Raw genomic sequence first — 16226 nt, forward strand, 5'->3', positions numbered from 1 at the left:
TTTTCAGGGGATAGAAGTTTGCAACTTCTCTTGTATTCAAATGGATGTTTTGGTGTTTCTCTTGCCTAAATGTTAGGCATTAACCTGATAGGTTTCAAAAATTAATATAATTTACTTCCTATTATGTCAGTGCAAAACAAAGGTGTTTTTAGGACAAAGCACTGAAGACTAGAGAACCTTCTTCCTTCTATTTCTTGAGTAAGCAACAAGTACAGAGTTCTGTAAACATGTTTGGATCTGTATCTGTTGGGCTGGGTCCACCGTTTTATTCCATTCTGAACTAGTCTTGTATAAAATAAATACCCAGTGACCTTCTTGTCTTGTTCAAAATGGAGACTCCCGCAACATCTGGACTTTCATCAGGGCTCGCTTGAGTTGTTCATAGGTCACAAACATCATCACATTCCAGGCTCCCAAGCGCAAAAAGGAGGGTGTGAACCTGATGAGGAAAAAATGATCTACTATGATCTACTAGATCTACTGTACTCTCCCAAGACCTGTCAGTGCTGAAGGAGCTGGCCTGCTCTTCACAAGTCTTCTGAGATCTATTCCTTCTCTGTCTTCTCTGCTAAGGGGGCTTTACGTACAAGTTGGGTTCAGGAAAGGAAAGAAACTAATATGCTGAACTGGGTTCCCACATCATGTGTTGAATCGTCACAACTGTATATAAAAACTATGCTTGTTGCTACGCTTTAAAAAACAAACAAACTGGGGCCCAAGGAGACTAAGGAACTTGGTCAAAACCACACAGCTGGTAAGTTCAGGTGGAGGGTTCAAATGTGTCTAACTCACCCTACTGCTAGGGGTCTCTGCTCATTTACATCCTGATTCAACCCCCTGGTGAGGCCCCTGCAGGGATACCACACTAGGAAGCAGGTATGACATATCTAGAGAGCCTGCCTTGGCTGTGATGGCATGTTGGTGTGACAGTGTCCACTCCAAGCTGTGCTTCAAAGATGCAGGGAGGAATCTGTCACCGCATCCATCCAATAGTAACCTCTGGGCCCTATGGCTCCTGACAGATTCATGTAGTTCTGGTTCCTGGTGATGTCAGGCCCTCTTCCTTCTGTGCCTTTGCCCATTTGCTCCCCTGGTTTGGACATTTGTTGTCTTCTCTGCCTAGCTGGTTGCTCTCCACCACCTAGGACCCAGCTTGAGGACCACAGCCACAAACCATGGCCTTTCCTGAACTAGCACAGAGCCCGCAACACTGTATGTGTATTCTGGAGCCCAGACCTGAGTTCACTATCTTTTATTTTCTTTCTCTCTTTATTTCTCTGTCTCTCTTCCTCTTTCATCCTTCCTTCCTACCTCCCTTCCTTTCTTCTTCTTTTTTTATGTACCAGTCCCAGGACTTGAACTCAGGGTCTGGACACTGCCCCTTAAGCTTTTTTGCTCAAGGCTAGCTCCACTTGAGCTACAGCTCCACTTTTGGCTAGTTGATGGTTAACTGGAGATAAGAATCTTGTGGACTTTCCTGCCCAGGCTGGCCTCGAACTACAATTCTCAGATCTGAGCCTTGTGAGATCTTGAACAAGTGACTTAATCTTTTTTTTTGCGGGGGGCGGTCGTGGGGCCTGCACTCTGGGCCTGGGCACTGATCCCCTGGTTCTTCAGCTCAAGGCTAGCGCTCTACCACTTGAGCCACAGCGCCATTTCTGGCTTTTTTCTTTTTTGCTTATGTGGTGCTGAGGAATTGAACCCAGGGCATCATGCATGCAAGGCAAGTGCTCTACCACTGAGCCACCTTCCCAGCCCTAAGTGACTTAATCTTGAGAAGCCTTAGATTCCTCATCTCTACATTAGAGAGTTACAGCACTTTCCTACAGGTGGGCCATGTGGATTAACTGGGTCAGTGGTCAGCATAAGCACAGCCTAGTATTAGTCACTGCTCAATAAAAACCACATACATGTCTGATGCTCTTCTAAGGAGGCACAGGTCAGGGCCTAGCATACATGTATAAGTGTATGTCAAGTGAAAGAATGGACTGAGACAAGTAACAACAGAGGCACTTAGTAGAATAATTAACAGATTTCCAGAACCTACAGTGGCTCCTGTGAGCTTGCTGGGTTCAATCTCACAGTGGGTGAGAGCCACGCCAGTAATGTAAACAGTACCATGTTGAGTGTGGCCTTAGTGGCCTGGATTTGAGCCATGGCTCTGCCATTTACCTTGTCATATTGGACAAGTCACTTTTCTGAAATGCAATCTCTTCCTTAGTCAAGGGGGACCACTACCTAGTCAGAGGGTTTCTGAATAATGTATCTAAAGTACTTAGCACAGTCCCAATACAAAGGAACTTAGCTATTGGGGTGACGGTAAATAACTCATACTATCAAGTGCTTACTTTATGCTAGGGACTCCTGGAGATGAAAGGTAGACAAGCCACCAGCCTTTGGCTTCAGGGAGCTTGCACTTCAGTATTAACCGGAGCACTGGGCACCAGTAGCTCGTGTTTGTAAATCCTAGCTACTCAGGAGGCTGAGATCTGAAGATCACAGTTCAAAGCCAGCCCAGGCAGGAAAGTCCAAGGGACTCTTATCTCCAATTAACCACCAAAAAACCAGAAGTGGTGCTGTGGTTCAAATGGTAGGGCACTAGCCTTGAGCAAAAAAGCTCGAGGACAGTGCCCGGGCCCTGAATTCAATACCCACAACTGACAAAAAACGAGCCGATGGCTCATTCCTGTAATCCCCGGCTAATCAGGAGGCTGAGAGCTGAAGATTTCAGTTCTAAGCCAGTTGAGAGTAGGAAAGTCCAAGAGATTCTCATCTCCAATGAAGCGCCTAGTGGAACTGTATTAGTGCACTAGCCTTGAGCACAGAGATTCAAGAACAATACCTAGGCCCTGAGTTCAAGCCCCAGCATGGGGATCCAATAAAAGGTAGAAGGGAGCCAGGTGCCAGTGGCTCATGCCTGTAATCCTAGCTACTCAGGAAGCTGAGATCTGAGGATCACAGTTCAAAGCCAGCCGGGGCAGGAAAATCTGTGAGACTTATCTCCAATAAACCACTAGAAAGCCGGAAGTGGTGCTGTGGCTCAAGCAGTAGAGTGCTCGCCTTGAGCTGAAGAGAACAGGGACAGTGCCCAAGCCCAGAGTTCAGAGTTCAAGCCCCATGACCAACCAAAAAAAAAAAAAAAAGGTAGAAGGTTATTAATACTATAAAAAGGGAATCAAATAGTATCTCCAAAGTTCACAGGAAGGAGAGAATTTATAGGTGAGTGTATTAGGGGAGAGGTGGTGTGTGAACTAGTCTGGAAGGGTTGCTAAGAGTCAGTAAACATATATGCTGAGGGAAAGACACTTCATGCAAGGCAACAGCAAATGCAAAGGCTTGGGAAGAACAAAAGAAAGCAGCCAAGATCTTGGGGACAGGAGGTGGGAGCAGCGGGGGGGGGGGGGGGGGGGGGGGGGGGGGGGGGGAGGAAGCAGGAGGAGGTAGCTTACCCTTTGTAGAGGGGGGGGGGGGGGGGGGAAGCAGGAGGAGGTAGCTTACCCTTTGTAGAAGGCGGTGAGACCCTCCTGGGCCATCATTTTGAGCATACAGTGCAGGGGACTACGGTATCGGCCTGGGGGGGCATTCATGTACCGGGTCTTCACCACATCCACTGGGGAGGCCACCACTGTGGCGCAGAAGCCGGCTCCAAAGGCAGAGACAAAGTGGCAGGGGAAGTTGTCTGTAGAAAAAAATGGGAAAAGCAAATATCAGGGAAGAGTACAATTCTGCCCCGTTCCATGTATGTTCACTGCCCGTCTCCAACTTAGCCTTGGGTTCCTCCTCCTCCTCCTCCCCCTGCTCCCCCTCCTCCTCCCCCTCCTCCTCCTCCTCCTCCTCCTTCTTCTTCTTCTTGTGTATGCTGATGCTGGGGCTTAAACACAGGACCTGGGCACCATCCCCCTTTTTTTTCCCTCAAGGATGGTACTTGTATCACTTGAATCATACCTCCACTTTTGGCATTTTGGTGATTAACTGGAAATAAGTGTCTCATAAACTTTTCTTCCCAGGGTGGTTTTGAACTTCAATCCTCAGAGCTCAGCCTCCTGAGTAGCTAGGATTACAGGCATGAGCCACCAGTGCTTAGTCATCCTTGACCTTCTTGAGTATATATCAGTACTGTCCATATCTCCCTCAGTTCCCAGAGCTGAGCTCTTGATAACTCCTGGTAAACTTTGATAGAGATTACCCAGTCCAATGATCTCATTTGAAGAAAGTGAAATCACAGGTGACTCTCTGAAAAACACACTGAGCCAGGCATGGTGCTTGTAATCCCAGCTATTCAGGAGGTAAGGATAGGAGGATCGTGGTCTGAGGCTAGCCTGGCAAAAGCAAAAGACCTTCTCTAAAAAACAAAGTAAAGCAAAAAGAGATGAGGCATAGCTTAAAAGACAAGACTCTAAGTTCAAAACCCTGGTACTGCCAAAAAAAATTAAGAAAAATAAAAAAAAGACAATATGGTATGGATACTGGAACCTAGGGCTCTGGTCTTCACCCCAGACTTAATTACCACTTCGCTTAGGTCACCTCTTCTGTCTCTGTTCCTGCTAAAGCTCAGACACCTCTGGGTGGTGCCCACTGTGTGGAGGGAGGGCTGCCTTCTCTGGAGCCCAGGGCCTCACCAGTGAGCAGGCGAGACTCCAACAGCTTCTCTTTGATAATGTCGTAGGTCACCATCTCAGCACAGTTGACAATGGCATTCCTCGTGATGTTGGGCAAAATCCCTGTTAGGAAGGTGGCAGGAGCTGATGAATTGGGATCAGGAGAAGTGGAAGCTCTGCCTAAGACCTAGACCCTAGTGTAGTAATCTGGGGGCTCATCCCTTCTCCTGAGTTCCTTCTGGGGAAAACAATTCTCAGATTCTCACTGTCCTCTCAGACAGAGGAAATGGTGGTCCACTTGTGTTTCTTTTCTTTTCTTTTTTGGTTGGTCATGGGGCTTGAACTTGGGGCCTGGGTTGCTATTTTTGAACCCTTTTCACTCAAGGCTAGTGCTCTACCACTTTGAGCCACAATGTCACTTCCAGATTTCTGGTGGTTCATTGGAGGAAAGAGTCTCATGGACTTTCCTGCCTGGGCAGCCTAGCCGAGTAGCTAGGATTACAGGCATGAGCCACAAGCACCGGGCTCCACTTTTATTTCTTGACTACATTTGGGCTCCAATAGCTGTAAAAATTCAAATATATCTCCTTGAGACCAGACAGAAACAGGACATTCTTTTCTTTTTCCTTTTTTTGATTATATGTGTACGTATGTGTGTGTTGGTCTTGGGACTTGAACTGAGGGCCTGGATGTTCCCTGAGCTTTTGTTGCTCAAAGCTAGCACTCTACCCACTTGAGCCACAGCTCTACTTCTGGCTTTTTTGGTGGTTAATTGGATATAAGAATCTCATGGACTGGGGCTGGGAAGGTGACTCAGTGGTAGAGCGCTTGCCTTGCATGCCTGAGGCCCTGGGTTCGATTCCTCAGCACCACATAAGCAAAAAGAAAAAAACCGGAAGTGGCGCTGTGGCTCAAGTGGTAGAGCGCTAGCCTTGAGCTGAAGAGCTGAGGGACAGAGCTCAGGCCCAGAGTTCAGGCCCCACAACCGAACCCCCCCAAAAAAATAAATAAAAAATCTCATGGACTTTCCTGCGCAGGCAGGCTTCCAACATTGATCTTCAGATCTCAGCCTCCTGAGTAGTCAAGATTGCAGTTATGAGCCACGGGCTCCAGTCTAGCAGGATATCTTACAGAAGGGAAGCTCTCTCTTGGCACGGGAGAGGGAGAGGTTTCCCTGGGGAAGGGGTGGGCTTGCAGTGGGACGCAGCCTATACATGGGGAAGGCTGGTAAGGTGAAGGGAATCTGAGGCCTTGGGTATTTGTATTTGGAATATTCTTATGGGGGCCTCATACCCCATGTTGGGTCAGTGCCCTGCTGTGCTGGGTTTCTGCTGCCATCCTAGGTCAGGAAAGCCCCTGAGCCTACCTTTCCACAGGCCCCGGATCCCTTCTTCCCTGGCGATGGTTCTGTAGGCGTCCATAGTCCCGCTGTATTTCCTGTCGCTCCCGGGCCCCAGGCGAACGCTGGCCTGAAATCGGACCTTCACCACGTCGGTGGGTTGGGCACAGGTGACCGCCATGGCCCCCGTGGTGCAGCCCGCCAGGATCCGAATAGTGATGCTGGAGTCTGGGAAGAGGAGAGGGAGCGCCGCCATCTGATTCTAGGGAGGAGGAGCGAGCCCTCGGACTTGGAGATGTCCTTGGGGACAGGGTCACCCCCTCCCCGCAGGCGTGGCACTCACGGTCCGCCTCCTGGGGCGTGTAGAACTGCTTGACCGAGTCGTAAAGGCCGATGCGGATGGAGGCGAAGCTCATCTGGCGCTGCAGGCCGGCCACCAGCCCGTTGTAGAGGCTGCGGGGTCCCTCGGTGCGCACCATGGTCAGGACGGTGCCTAGCACGCCGCGGTACCGCACGCTCTGGGCCGCGGGGTTCTCCCCCTGGATCTGGGGGAGCAATCACAGCTGCCTGGGGAGCTGGGAGGGCTGGGGGACTGGACCTGCCTGCCTGGACCATGAGAACCAGCGTGACCATCATGTCCCAGTGAGAAGAGCTGAGGTCTGTGCTGGTTTTATAATTCAAAAAATACAAGAGTGTGGCCTTTGATCTTAAGGGTAAATCAGAGACTCTCATTGCTTTTCTTCTTTCATGAATGGTTAGTGGCAGGGCACTGGTGGCTCATGCCTGTAATCCTAGCTACCAGGAGGCTGAGATCTGAGGATCACAGTTGGAAGCCAGCAGGGGCAGGAAAGTCTCCAAGATTTTTTTTTCTGTCTGTCCTGGGGCTTGAACTGTTATGGGCACTGTCCCTGAGCTCTTTCCTTCAAGGCCAGCACTCTACCAACTTGAGCAGAGCTCTACTTCCAATTTTCAGGTTGTTAAACTGGAGTCTCACGGACTTTCCTGTGATCCTCAGCCTTCAGCCTCCTGAGTAGCTAGGATTACAGGCATGAGCCACAGTGCCCAGTTTATGAGATACTTTATCTACCAAAAAGCCTTATGTTGGAGCTGTGTCTGGAAGGGTAGAGTGCTAGCCTTGAGCAAATAGCTCTGAGACAACACCTAGGCCCTGAGTTCAAGCACCAGGACCAACACACACACACACACACACACACACACACACACACACACAGATTGCCTTGTACCTTTATTAAATACCTTTTTATGGCTTACAAAGCAGATTTGGCATCCTGTGTCAAGGCAGTTAGGCCTTTTCTTGCAGGGATGTGGTTAAGGGGAGAAGGAAGGAAGGGCCCTAAACATTGGATTGACCTTCCTGAGGCTTTCCTGAGGCAGGGAGTGTTGCAGGCGGGCTGAACCTATGGTTGGGGAATCAGCCCTTCCTGTGACTTTGGGCCAAAGGGCACCTACCTGCAGGCGGACTTTGGCGGTGTCCAGGGGAAAGGTGAGGAGGTCAGCAATACAGGCCGCAGTTCCCGCCCCCAGGCACTTCACAACCGTTGTGGGAGGCACTTCTGAGGGCTTCAGTCCAACCATGGTCCCAGTAGGATGGGCCTGGGCCCTCTGCGGCCCAGTGAAGTCTAAGGAGAGGTTGCCTGGCAGCCCTGAGCTTCAGTGCAAAGAGAAAGCTGTAGGAGACAGGCCAGGGGGCAGTTGAAAGTGTGCCATCTGGCCCCATTGCATCTCCAGGCACCCCACAGCCCCCAGGAAGGGCTTAGAAGGTGAGAAGCCTGGAGGCATCAACTTGCTTAAGTTGACTGAATTTGGCCTGTAAAATCAGGTCACTTCTCCTCAGTGTCCTGTTGCTTCTCTGCGCTCCTGATCCCCGATGTGTGTCATCACGCCAGATCCTTCTCCCAAATAATTAAGAAAAACATTCCTTGTGACTCAATAAAACTGCTATTCATCTTGAGGGAAGTCATTTCTTCTTATAAAGATGCTTAAACTTACCTTGTGTGTCAGAACTGGGGCTTGAATTCCGGGCCCGGGCACTGTCTCTTCCTCAGCTTTTTCTCTCAAAGCTGGTGTTCTATCACTTAAATCACACCTCCTCTGCTTTTATCCTTTTTGTTAGTTAGAGACTAGTGTCTCGAATCTGTTTGCCAAGGCTGGCTTCAAGCAGCAATCCTCAGATCTCAACCTCCTGATTAAGCTTTTTAAATTGAGGCAAATTTACATACAATGCTTGGAGGCATTTAAAGGGGCCCTAAGCTCTCCTTTGAATTAGGCACTGACTCTAGAATGCTAGGCCTGGGCAGCAGAGAAAGATTTTCCCACTGGAGACCTGACCTAACATCCAAGCATATGGCAGTCAGATCATGTCACTCCTCTGGTTTAAAATTGCCCAACAGCTCCTCATCTGATTTAGAACAATGTAAAGTCTTTGCTATAGCCCTCAGGGTCCTGCAGAGCCCCTATTATGCCCTCAGCTCATCTCTCCCCTCTCCCCACTCACTCATTGAGCATGGGCCACAGGTTGCTCTGGCCTTTGCTCAGCCTGTGCCCTCTGCCTGGACTCTAGTTCTTCTAGACCTCCATACAGCGTGTCTCCTCACTTCTTCATATTTCTCTGAAAATGTCACCTCTTTATTATTATTATTTTGTTATTATAGAGGTGATGCACAGAGGGGTTACTGTTTTGAAAATGTCGCCTCTTTGAGTCTCTTCCCCAAGCTTCTCTGACACTGTGTCATGGCACTAGTTTCCTCCCCTCCCCACCTCATCTACTGCTGCTCTCCCACTCAGGTGCCCTGTCCCTGGCAGCAAGAATTTGCTCTATCGGGGCTGGCAAGGTGGCTCAGTGGTAGAGTGCTCACCTTGCATGCCTGAGACCCTGGGTTTGATTCCTCAGCACCACAGAAGCAGAAAAAGCCGGAAGTGGGGCTGTGGCTTAAGTGGTAGAGCGCTAGCCTTGAGCTGAAGAGCTGAGGGACAGCGCCCAGGCTTAGAGTTCAGGCCCCACAACCCACAAACAAACAAACAAACAAAAAGAATTTGCTCTATCTTCGAGGGCTGTATTGCAGAAAGAACAGATGGAGGCATTAGGGGAAGACCCCTTCTCTTTCCATCTGATTCCATCTTTACATCATATCCCTTTTTTTAAACTAGTTCTGGGGTTTGAACCCCAGGCCTGGGCATTGTCCCTGAGTGTCTGTTGCTCAAGGCTAGCACTTTACCACTTGAGTCACAGTGCCACTTCTGGCTTTTTTTTTTGTTTATGTTGAATTGAACCCAGGTCTTCATGCATGCTAGGCAAGCACTCTACCATTAAGCCTCATTCCAAGCCTACACTATACCCTGAGGTGCTAAGAACCAGCACACACTGAAGAGACCTTCATTGTGCCAGGCCCTGTGTTTGGCATGCTGAGAAACCCAGAGATGGGCAAAAACCAGTATGTTTATTTGTCCATTGAGTCTCCAGGAGCATTAGCCACACCCACACAACTACAGTGCAAGGACTATGGTCAATGTAGAGGGTAGAAGCTGTGGAGAAAGGAGGATCCTTTTGTGAGGCGGGAGGAGGGCTCACAGGAGCTAAGTCTGGAAGGGGTTTCATCAGCTAAAGAGGTGGGCTGGCTGTTCCAGCAGAGGCAAGGCCTGAACCTGCACCAAAGGCCAGAACTTAGTGTGAACTCTTCACACACAATTGCACCATCTTGCAAGTGTCCCGAGGGGTTCTGAGACACTAGTTTGCTGATGTTGCCATGCCCTAGTATCAAAGCTGGTGCTCACTCTGTTATGGTAGACTCAAAATAACCTTGGAAGAAGCAGGGCAACATTGAAATCTAGTTTTCACATGAGAAAGTAGAAGCTTAGGATGGAAAGAGATTGGCTCAAGGTCATGGAAATCCAATCTGTTGTTCCAAAGGTGATCCTTACTATGGTGATCCAGGGCTTTGGTCAATGTGGCAATGTGACTATTTTTATTGAGGTACTCAAAGCCCTCCACAGTTACTACATGATTTGCAAACCCACCTCGGAGGGCTCCTGTATCAAGCATTTGAAGCCTAGTGAGAAAGGCTGGCTAAGCATCAGTGCTCTGCTGGGCAGATGAAGTTCATGACTCAGAGAGGCTTAGTGAGCGCTATGCAAATGGGTAGCCAGGGATCAGCTTTTCTGGGGCTCTTCCTTTAGTTCACCTTTCCACCTTTCTGAGTTGTTCCCTGAGTCAAGCCCAAGAAGGCTCTTTGGGAAGGTGGAGGCCTGGAGGCCCTCAGAACTGATCTGGTTGACAGCAGGTTAGGTTAGGGGAAACACCCTCCACCTGCTCTCCTCCTACCCACTCCCCTTTGCCCCACAGGAGACAGCCAGGCCTGGGCTCTGTCCCAGCCCAGAGGCTCTGGCTCCCCTGTCTGGGCCTGGAATGTATTGTGGGAGCAGCTGACTCCCCATGGCATTCTGGCAGCTTCTCTCCCCGCCAACCCTGGCATTTCCCTTTGCTTTGCCTTGGAGCTCTAAGGATTGCTGGGCGGCTATGGGCCTTGACATTGTAAACTTGAGACTGAGTCTCAGAGGTAGGAGGCCCTTTGGAGTGTACTTTTTAGTATTGCTTGCTCCTTAGGCATATTCCTTCTTCAAAACCTTTGTCTGAGCTTGGTGCCATTGGCTCATACCTGTAGTCCTAACTATTCAGAAGGCTGAGATATAAGGATTGTGTTTGAAGCCAGCCTGGGCAGGAAAGTCCATTAGACTTATCTCCAAGTAACCACCCAAGAGCCGGAAGTAGAGCTGTGGCTGTAAGTGGCAGAGCTAGAAGCTTTAAGCAAAGAAGTTTAGGGATGGTATCCAGGCCCTGAGTTTGTCTCAATACTGATACACACAAACACACACACACACACACACACACACACACACACACACACACACACCCCTTTGTCTGGAGTCATGTAGAGGCTAATAAAAGAACCTATGTGAGGTGTTTTTTGCTCCAGTTTTAATGTTCAAAGTGAGTCTCAGATAGTTAGTGACCTAAGGCCGCAGATGGGGTGATGAGCAGATGGGGTTCAATCAGGGTTGTGTATGTAACGCTAGGCCCATTCTCTGCCCAAGGCTACCAGAAGTGGAGTGTTTTTGCTGTGCCAGGCCCTACAGAGGGCATTTCATAGGTTTTGCTTCATGCTGAGGCTGGGTCTGTCTCCCTGGGGAGCCTTGTCTCCCCTGACCAGAGAGTTGAACTGTCAAGCAGAGCTTCCTTCTCTCTCTCCCCCCTGTCTCTCTCGCTCTCTGTCTCTCTCTCTCTCTTTCTCTCATACTAGTCCTAGAACTCAGGGACTGGGAGATACTTCTGAGTTTTATTTGCTCAAGGCTAGCACTCTACTACTTGAGCCACAGTTCCATTTCTTGCTTTTTGGTGATTAATTGAAGGTAAGAGTCCCATGGACTTTCCAGTCCTGGCTGGCTTTGAACAGCTGTTAGCGGATTATAGGATTATAGACATAAGTCATTGACACCCAGCTCAGTGCTTTTCTTCTAAACCCACTTTGTTCCCAGCCATCTTTGACCCCTTCACCGTCTTGTAGAGAGCGATTTACTATCTGTACTGGTTTTCCTACTAGATAGGAGCCCCTATGTCAGGAAACAACCTACTTACCCTGCTTTTCTCAGAAGCTTGATATATGGAGGACACAGGCCAGGGACCTAAAATAATGATATGGAAAAGGAGTCAGAGATGACCCCATAGACCTTTGTTAGAAGGTATTGAATGCCAAGGTTAATCTAGTGGAGAAAGGGGAGGTGAGAGTCATGCCTGTGTTCAGAACATGCTGGACAAGCATCAAGGATGGTGTTTGAAGGGAGAGATGGGGGCTCAGAGACCAGTGAGGGGGTTGTTGGAATAGTGCCAGCAAGAAATGTCAAAACTTGAATTTGGTCAAGAGTATCAACAGGAATAAAGTTGCGAATAGGGGTGGCTCTGAGCCACCCACCAGACTCAGCTCAAAAGTCACACCTGAGCTGGGCACTGGTGACTCTTCCCTATAATTCTAGTTGTATCATAGGCTGAGATGTGAGGATTGTGGTTTGAAGCTAGCCTGAGCAGAAAAGGCTAGGGGACTCATCTCCAATTAACAAACAAAAAGCCAGAAGTGGAAGTGTGGCACAAGTAGTAGTACATGTGAATAAAAAAGCCAAGTGTTTTAAGCCAAGCTCAATACCCTGACCTCAAATCCCTAGTGCTGGTGCAGGCGCGTGCGTGCGCGCGTGCACACACACACACACACACACACACACTCAGTCACACCTGGGTGCCCTGAGGTCTGAACACCCCAGCTTCTTTCCCCCTAAACTCATGCCTCCTGAACTATTAGATGAAAGAGCTAGGCAGCCAGAAGAGAGAGCTGGGTCACCAGCTGAGAGAGGAAGTCAAGAGCAATCCTCCCTGAAGCCCTTTTAGGGGATACTTAAGGGATCACTAAGGGTTTACCGAATGCTTCCTCCAGCAGGCACTGTGTCAAGAGCTTATAAACATATCATCTAATTTAATCCCTTTACAAAATGGGAGTTGCTATTATTCCCACTTCATAAGCAGGAGGCCCCTTGGCTTATAGGACGTTAGCTAGTCAGACACTGGAGTGCTGGAGCTGAAACTAGGGTCCGGGTCTATCTGACACCTGAACTAGTGCCTATTTCACTGCCCAGAGTCCCAGGCTACAGGGAGAGTTCCGGATCACTTGAGCTGTATATTTACAGGTAGCTTTTCATCCCTCAGGCCCAGAGATTAGAATTCAGGTCTGGGGTAGGGGTGGGGGCTAGAAGTCTGCATTGGGAAGAAATTGTCCATGGTAGTTCAGAAGCAGGGATGGAGCTCTTATTCTGAGACAAGTGTCCACACGACTTCTCAGCCCCAACCTCACCCTCCCTGGCAAAAGCCTCCACTGCAGCTCCACTGAGGAGGCCAACTGGGCAGAGAGGCTGTGGGCTCCAAAAAAACATCCAACACACAATTTAGGCCAGGCTTCAGATCAGAGGTTCTTCCATCTTCTCCACTCAGGAAAATGCCACTGGATCCTCAGAGAGGCTTTGTACCCTGAAGGAATCAGTAGATTTGGGGCTAAAGGAAAAAGCTAGTATCTGTGGAGATTTGCAAAATCCCACCAGAAGAACTGGCAGGGCAAGAGCAGATCCTAGGGAGTGATGCAGGTATGGGGTTCAAGGCCATCCTCAGGGCTGCTGTTCCTTCACCTTGACAGGGTGGGGACTGGACTGACTCTCTCTGGACTCTTCCATGCTGTGGTTAGTGATCCCTGGAAGCTGATGGCTGCCACTGTGAGTCTCTATAAAAGGGAGAGCAGGCTGAGGGAAATGGAGGCTGAGGGAGGGGATGGGGTCTTACCTATGAGTCTAGCCAGGGCAGTGCAGCACACGGGCTCCCTAGGGCTCCATCCCAGGAGGTAGCAGAGGATCTGATCACCCTTCCTTGCCATTCACTGTTGTCTCTGGTGCCTCTGGCTTGGCACCAGTCTTATACACCAGCTGACCTGTAACCTAATCCTGAGAAGCTAGTTGACAGTCAGAGCACTTGACAAGAGGCAGGCTGGTGAGGGGCAGGGAGGAGGAGTGGCCATTAGGTTCCAGCTCTAGTTTTGCTCCCTTGATTTGAAGCTCCTTAATACCACTCTTTGAGCTACAAAAAGAGCCGCTAATCTTGGTGACAAAGGTATATAGGGGTATGTGTGTGCATGTGTGTGTATGCGTGTGGCCCTGTTACTCTTGAGTCTACAAGTCAAGGTCTCCAGGATATACTGTGTAGCAGGGTTCTTTGGGGATCCTCTTCCAACCCTCCCCCCACCCCTACCCTATGCTGTAGACAGATCGTAGGAACTTAAATATGAGGGGAAGGTTGTCTCAGGTTTTTGAGGCAGGGTCTCACTGTACATCGTAGATTAGCCTGGAATTTGAAATCCCCTTGATTCAGTCTCATGAGTGCTGGGATTACAGGTGTGTACCAACATGCCTGGCTCTAAGTGTCATAATAATAGCAATAATGTTGACTTGTGGAATTGATACCCCTTTGTTCAAATACTTAAAATACAAAAAACTTAATAGCAATGGTGACTACCAGAATTTCTTAGTGTCTACTATGTGCCAGATCTTTTTATATCTTGCTATTTTCTCTTCCATGAAACAGGTACTATTGGGGTTCTAAATTTTTATTTGATTTTATGCTGGTCCTGGGGCTTGAACTCAGGGTTTAGGCACTGTCACTGAGCTTGTTTGTTCAAGGCTATCTCTTGAGCCACAGGCTCATGTCTGTCTTTTTGGAAGTTTATTGGAGAAAAAGATTTTCACAGACTTTCTTGTTCAGGCTGGCTTTGAATTGCAGTCCTCAGATCTCAGACTCCTGAGTAGCTAGGATTACAGGTGTGAGTCACCAGTGCCTGCTGAGGATTTCAATTTTTTTTGGCTTTTTTTCTTTTTGCTTATGTGGTGCTGGGGAATCGAACCCAGGGCCTCAGGCATGCAAGGCAAGCGCTCTACCACTGAGCCACCTTCCCAGCCCCTCAATTTTTTTTTAAAAAATAAGATTTATTGAGATATAAGTTACATATCATACCATTCACCTACTTAAAGTGCACACAATTCAAGTGGTTTTTTAGTATATTTAGAGTTGTGCAGTCACCACCACAATCTATTTTAGAACATATTTATCACCCCTCTAAAAAAACTCTTTGTACCTTCGCAGTCATCTTCCTTCCCCTCCCCCAGCCCCAGGCAACCTAATCTCCTTCTGCCTTTAGATTTGCTTATTCTGGATATTTCCTATAGGATATTTCCTATGAACTCATTTGAGATTGGCCTCTTCCACTTAACATGGTAGTGTTTTTCAAAACTCATCTCTGTTTTAGTGTATATTAGTATTTCATTACTTTTGTTGTGGAGATTTCTCAGTTTTGAGGAATGTGGAAGGGCAATTTGGGACAGAGGATAGCCAGGGTTGGCCTGAAGCTTGTGATCCTCCTGACTCAGCCTCCTGATTCCTGGGATTACAGGTGCAAGCCACCAAGTCTGGGTTTTTGAGAATTATTGTATTTTAAAGATTATTCTACATATTATTCAAGTCTTAGGGGATACAATGAAATACCAAGGTTAGACAGCCTTGTATATGGCAGGGACTGACCTCAGCTTACAATCTGTAATGCATTTGGGCCTATCTCCATGTCACCGAAGGCTTCAGTGTGGACATGATAGGATCAAAGGAAGATGCGGGAGGGTGGGAAAGGTCCCACGTAGCTACTGAAGGTTCCATTTGTAGGGTTAGCATAGCTGAACCTGGGACCCAAGTGGCAAGGCAGAGGTAGAGGGGGAGACAAGCAGAAGAGAAGAGAGGGAAGGAAAGGGAGTTATAACTGGGTGGAGCAGAGAAGGCAGAAGCCATTTCTGGACTTAGGCACAAAGACATGGTCACAGGGGCAGGAGATCAAAGGTCCATGGTGAAAGTTTAGGCTGTGCTTGTCCCCAGCTCTGGATTAGAGGTACAAGGGAGTGGCTGCTAGGGTGATTGAGACTGGAAGGAGTTTCTGGGCTCTTCCTGAAAAGACTAGCCTGGAGGTGGGGGTGGGGAGGTGGGGGTGGGGGTTAGTTTCCCTGGGGTTACATGGGCGAGGGATACAAGTGGGAACCAAACCAGAGGCTATCAGGTTTTGGAGAAATCAGAGGGAGGGTGGACTTAGCTGACTGGCTGGGATTCAGCCAGCCTCTAGGCCATCAGGAACACTTATTTTCAGGTGGAGGGCATGTCCAAAGAGAAGTCAGAGACAAACTATTGCAAGTTCTGGACACACAAGCAAATCACCTTGGAGCTACCAATAGGAGACAAATCTAACTTCTGGGGATGACAGTGGCAAATAATACACTGTTTCTAAGCGCACGGTGGTGAGTTTCAGACTTGCAGGGTGGCTTTGTGTCATCAGAATCTGCCCCTACCCTGTGGCAGGAGCGGCACAAGTCCTCCTGTGGCCGTGTCCTCATTTGATCCCATCAGGTTATTTACAGGACAGGCTTTGGAAGGAATGTTCTTCACCTGAGACTTTACCCCTTCGATCTGGGCTCAGGGTTCTGCTGGAGGTTTCTTGTGGCCTCAGGGGTGGGAGAGGTCTGGTTGTTGGAGGCTCTGCACAGGACTGAGAATGCTGTGAAGGCATAGGGCTGGGAGGTTGGTGTCTGGGGAGCCAAGCTAAACAGATGTAGGGGCAGGTCAGGCTAGGGCACAAGGGGCTCCTACGTCACTTTGG

At 48.9% G+C, this 16226-nt stretch overlaps 1 protein-coding gene across 1 annotated transcript; it reads right to left on the reverse strand.

Moving 5' to 3' along the window:
- Window positions 1-324: 324 nt before the first annotated feature.
- Ucp3 (uncoupling protein 3 (mitochondrial, proton carrier)) lies at window positions 325-7533 on the reverse strand. Its single transcript, XM_013014038.1, has 6 exons — window positions 7408-7533; window positions 6281-6482; window positions 5965-6165; window positions 4620-4721; window positions 3499-3679; window positions 325-439 (listed from the first exon to the last, which is right to left on the reverse strand). The coding sequence occupies exons 1-6, from the start codon at window positions 7531-7533 to the stop codon at window positions 325-327; spliced, it is 927 nt and encodes a 308-aa protein (XP_012869492.1).
- Between the last annotated feature and the right edge of the window lie 8693 nt (window positions 7534-16226).

The sequence above is a fragment of the Dipodomys ordii genome, unplaced genomic scaffold (assembly GCF_000151885.1).
Source record: "Dipodomys ordii isolate 6190 unplaced genomic scaffold, Dord_2.0 Scaffold22, whole genome shotgun sequence".
Taxonomy (NCBI): Eukaryota; Metazoa; Chordata; class Mammalia; order Rodentia; family Heteromyidae; genus Dipodomys; species Dipodomys ordii.

What these genes read in the sequence shown, in the direction of transcription:
- Ucp3 (XM_013014038.1), bottom strand. Translation starts at nt 7,533, where the DNA reads ATGGTTGGACTGAAGCCCTCAGAAGTGCCTCCCACAACGGTTGTGAAG. An exon ending in CCGCCAAAGTCCGCCTGCAG is followed by an intron (nt 6,483 to 7,407) that starts GTAGGTGCCCTT and finishes TTGCTCCCCCAG; the next exon opens with ATCCAGGGGGAGAACCCCGC. An exon ending in CACGCCCCAGGAGGCGGACC is followed by an intron (nt 6,166 to 6,280) that starts GTGAGTGCCACG and finishes TCCTCTTCCCAG; the next exon opens with ACTCCAGCATCACTATTCGG.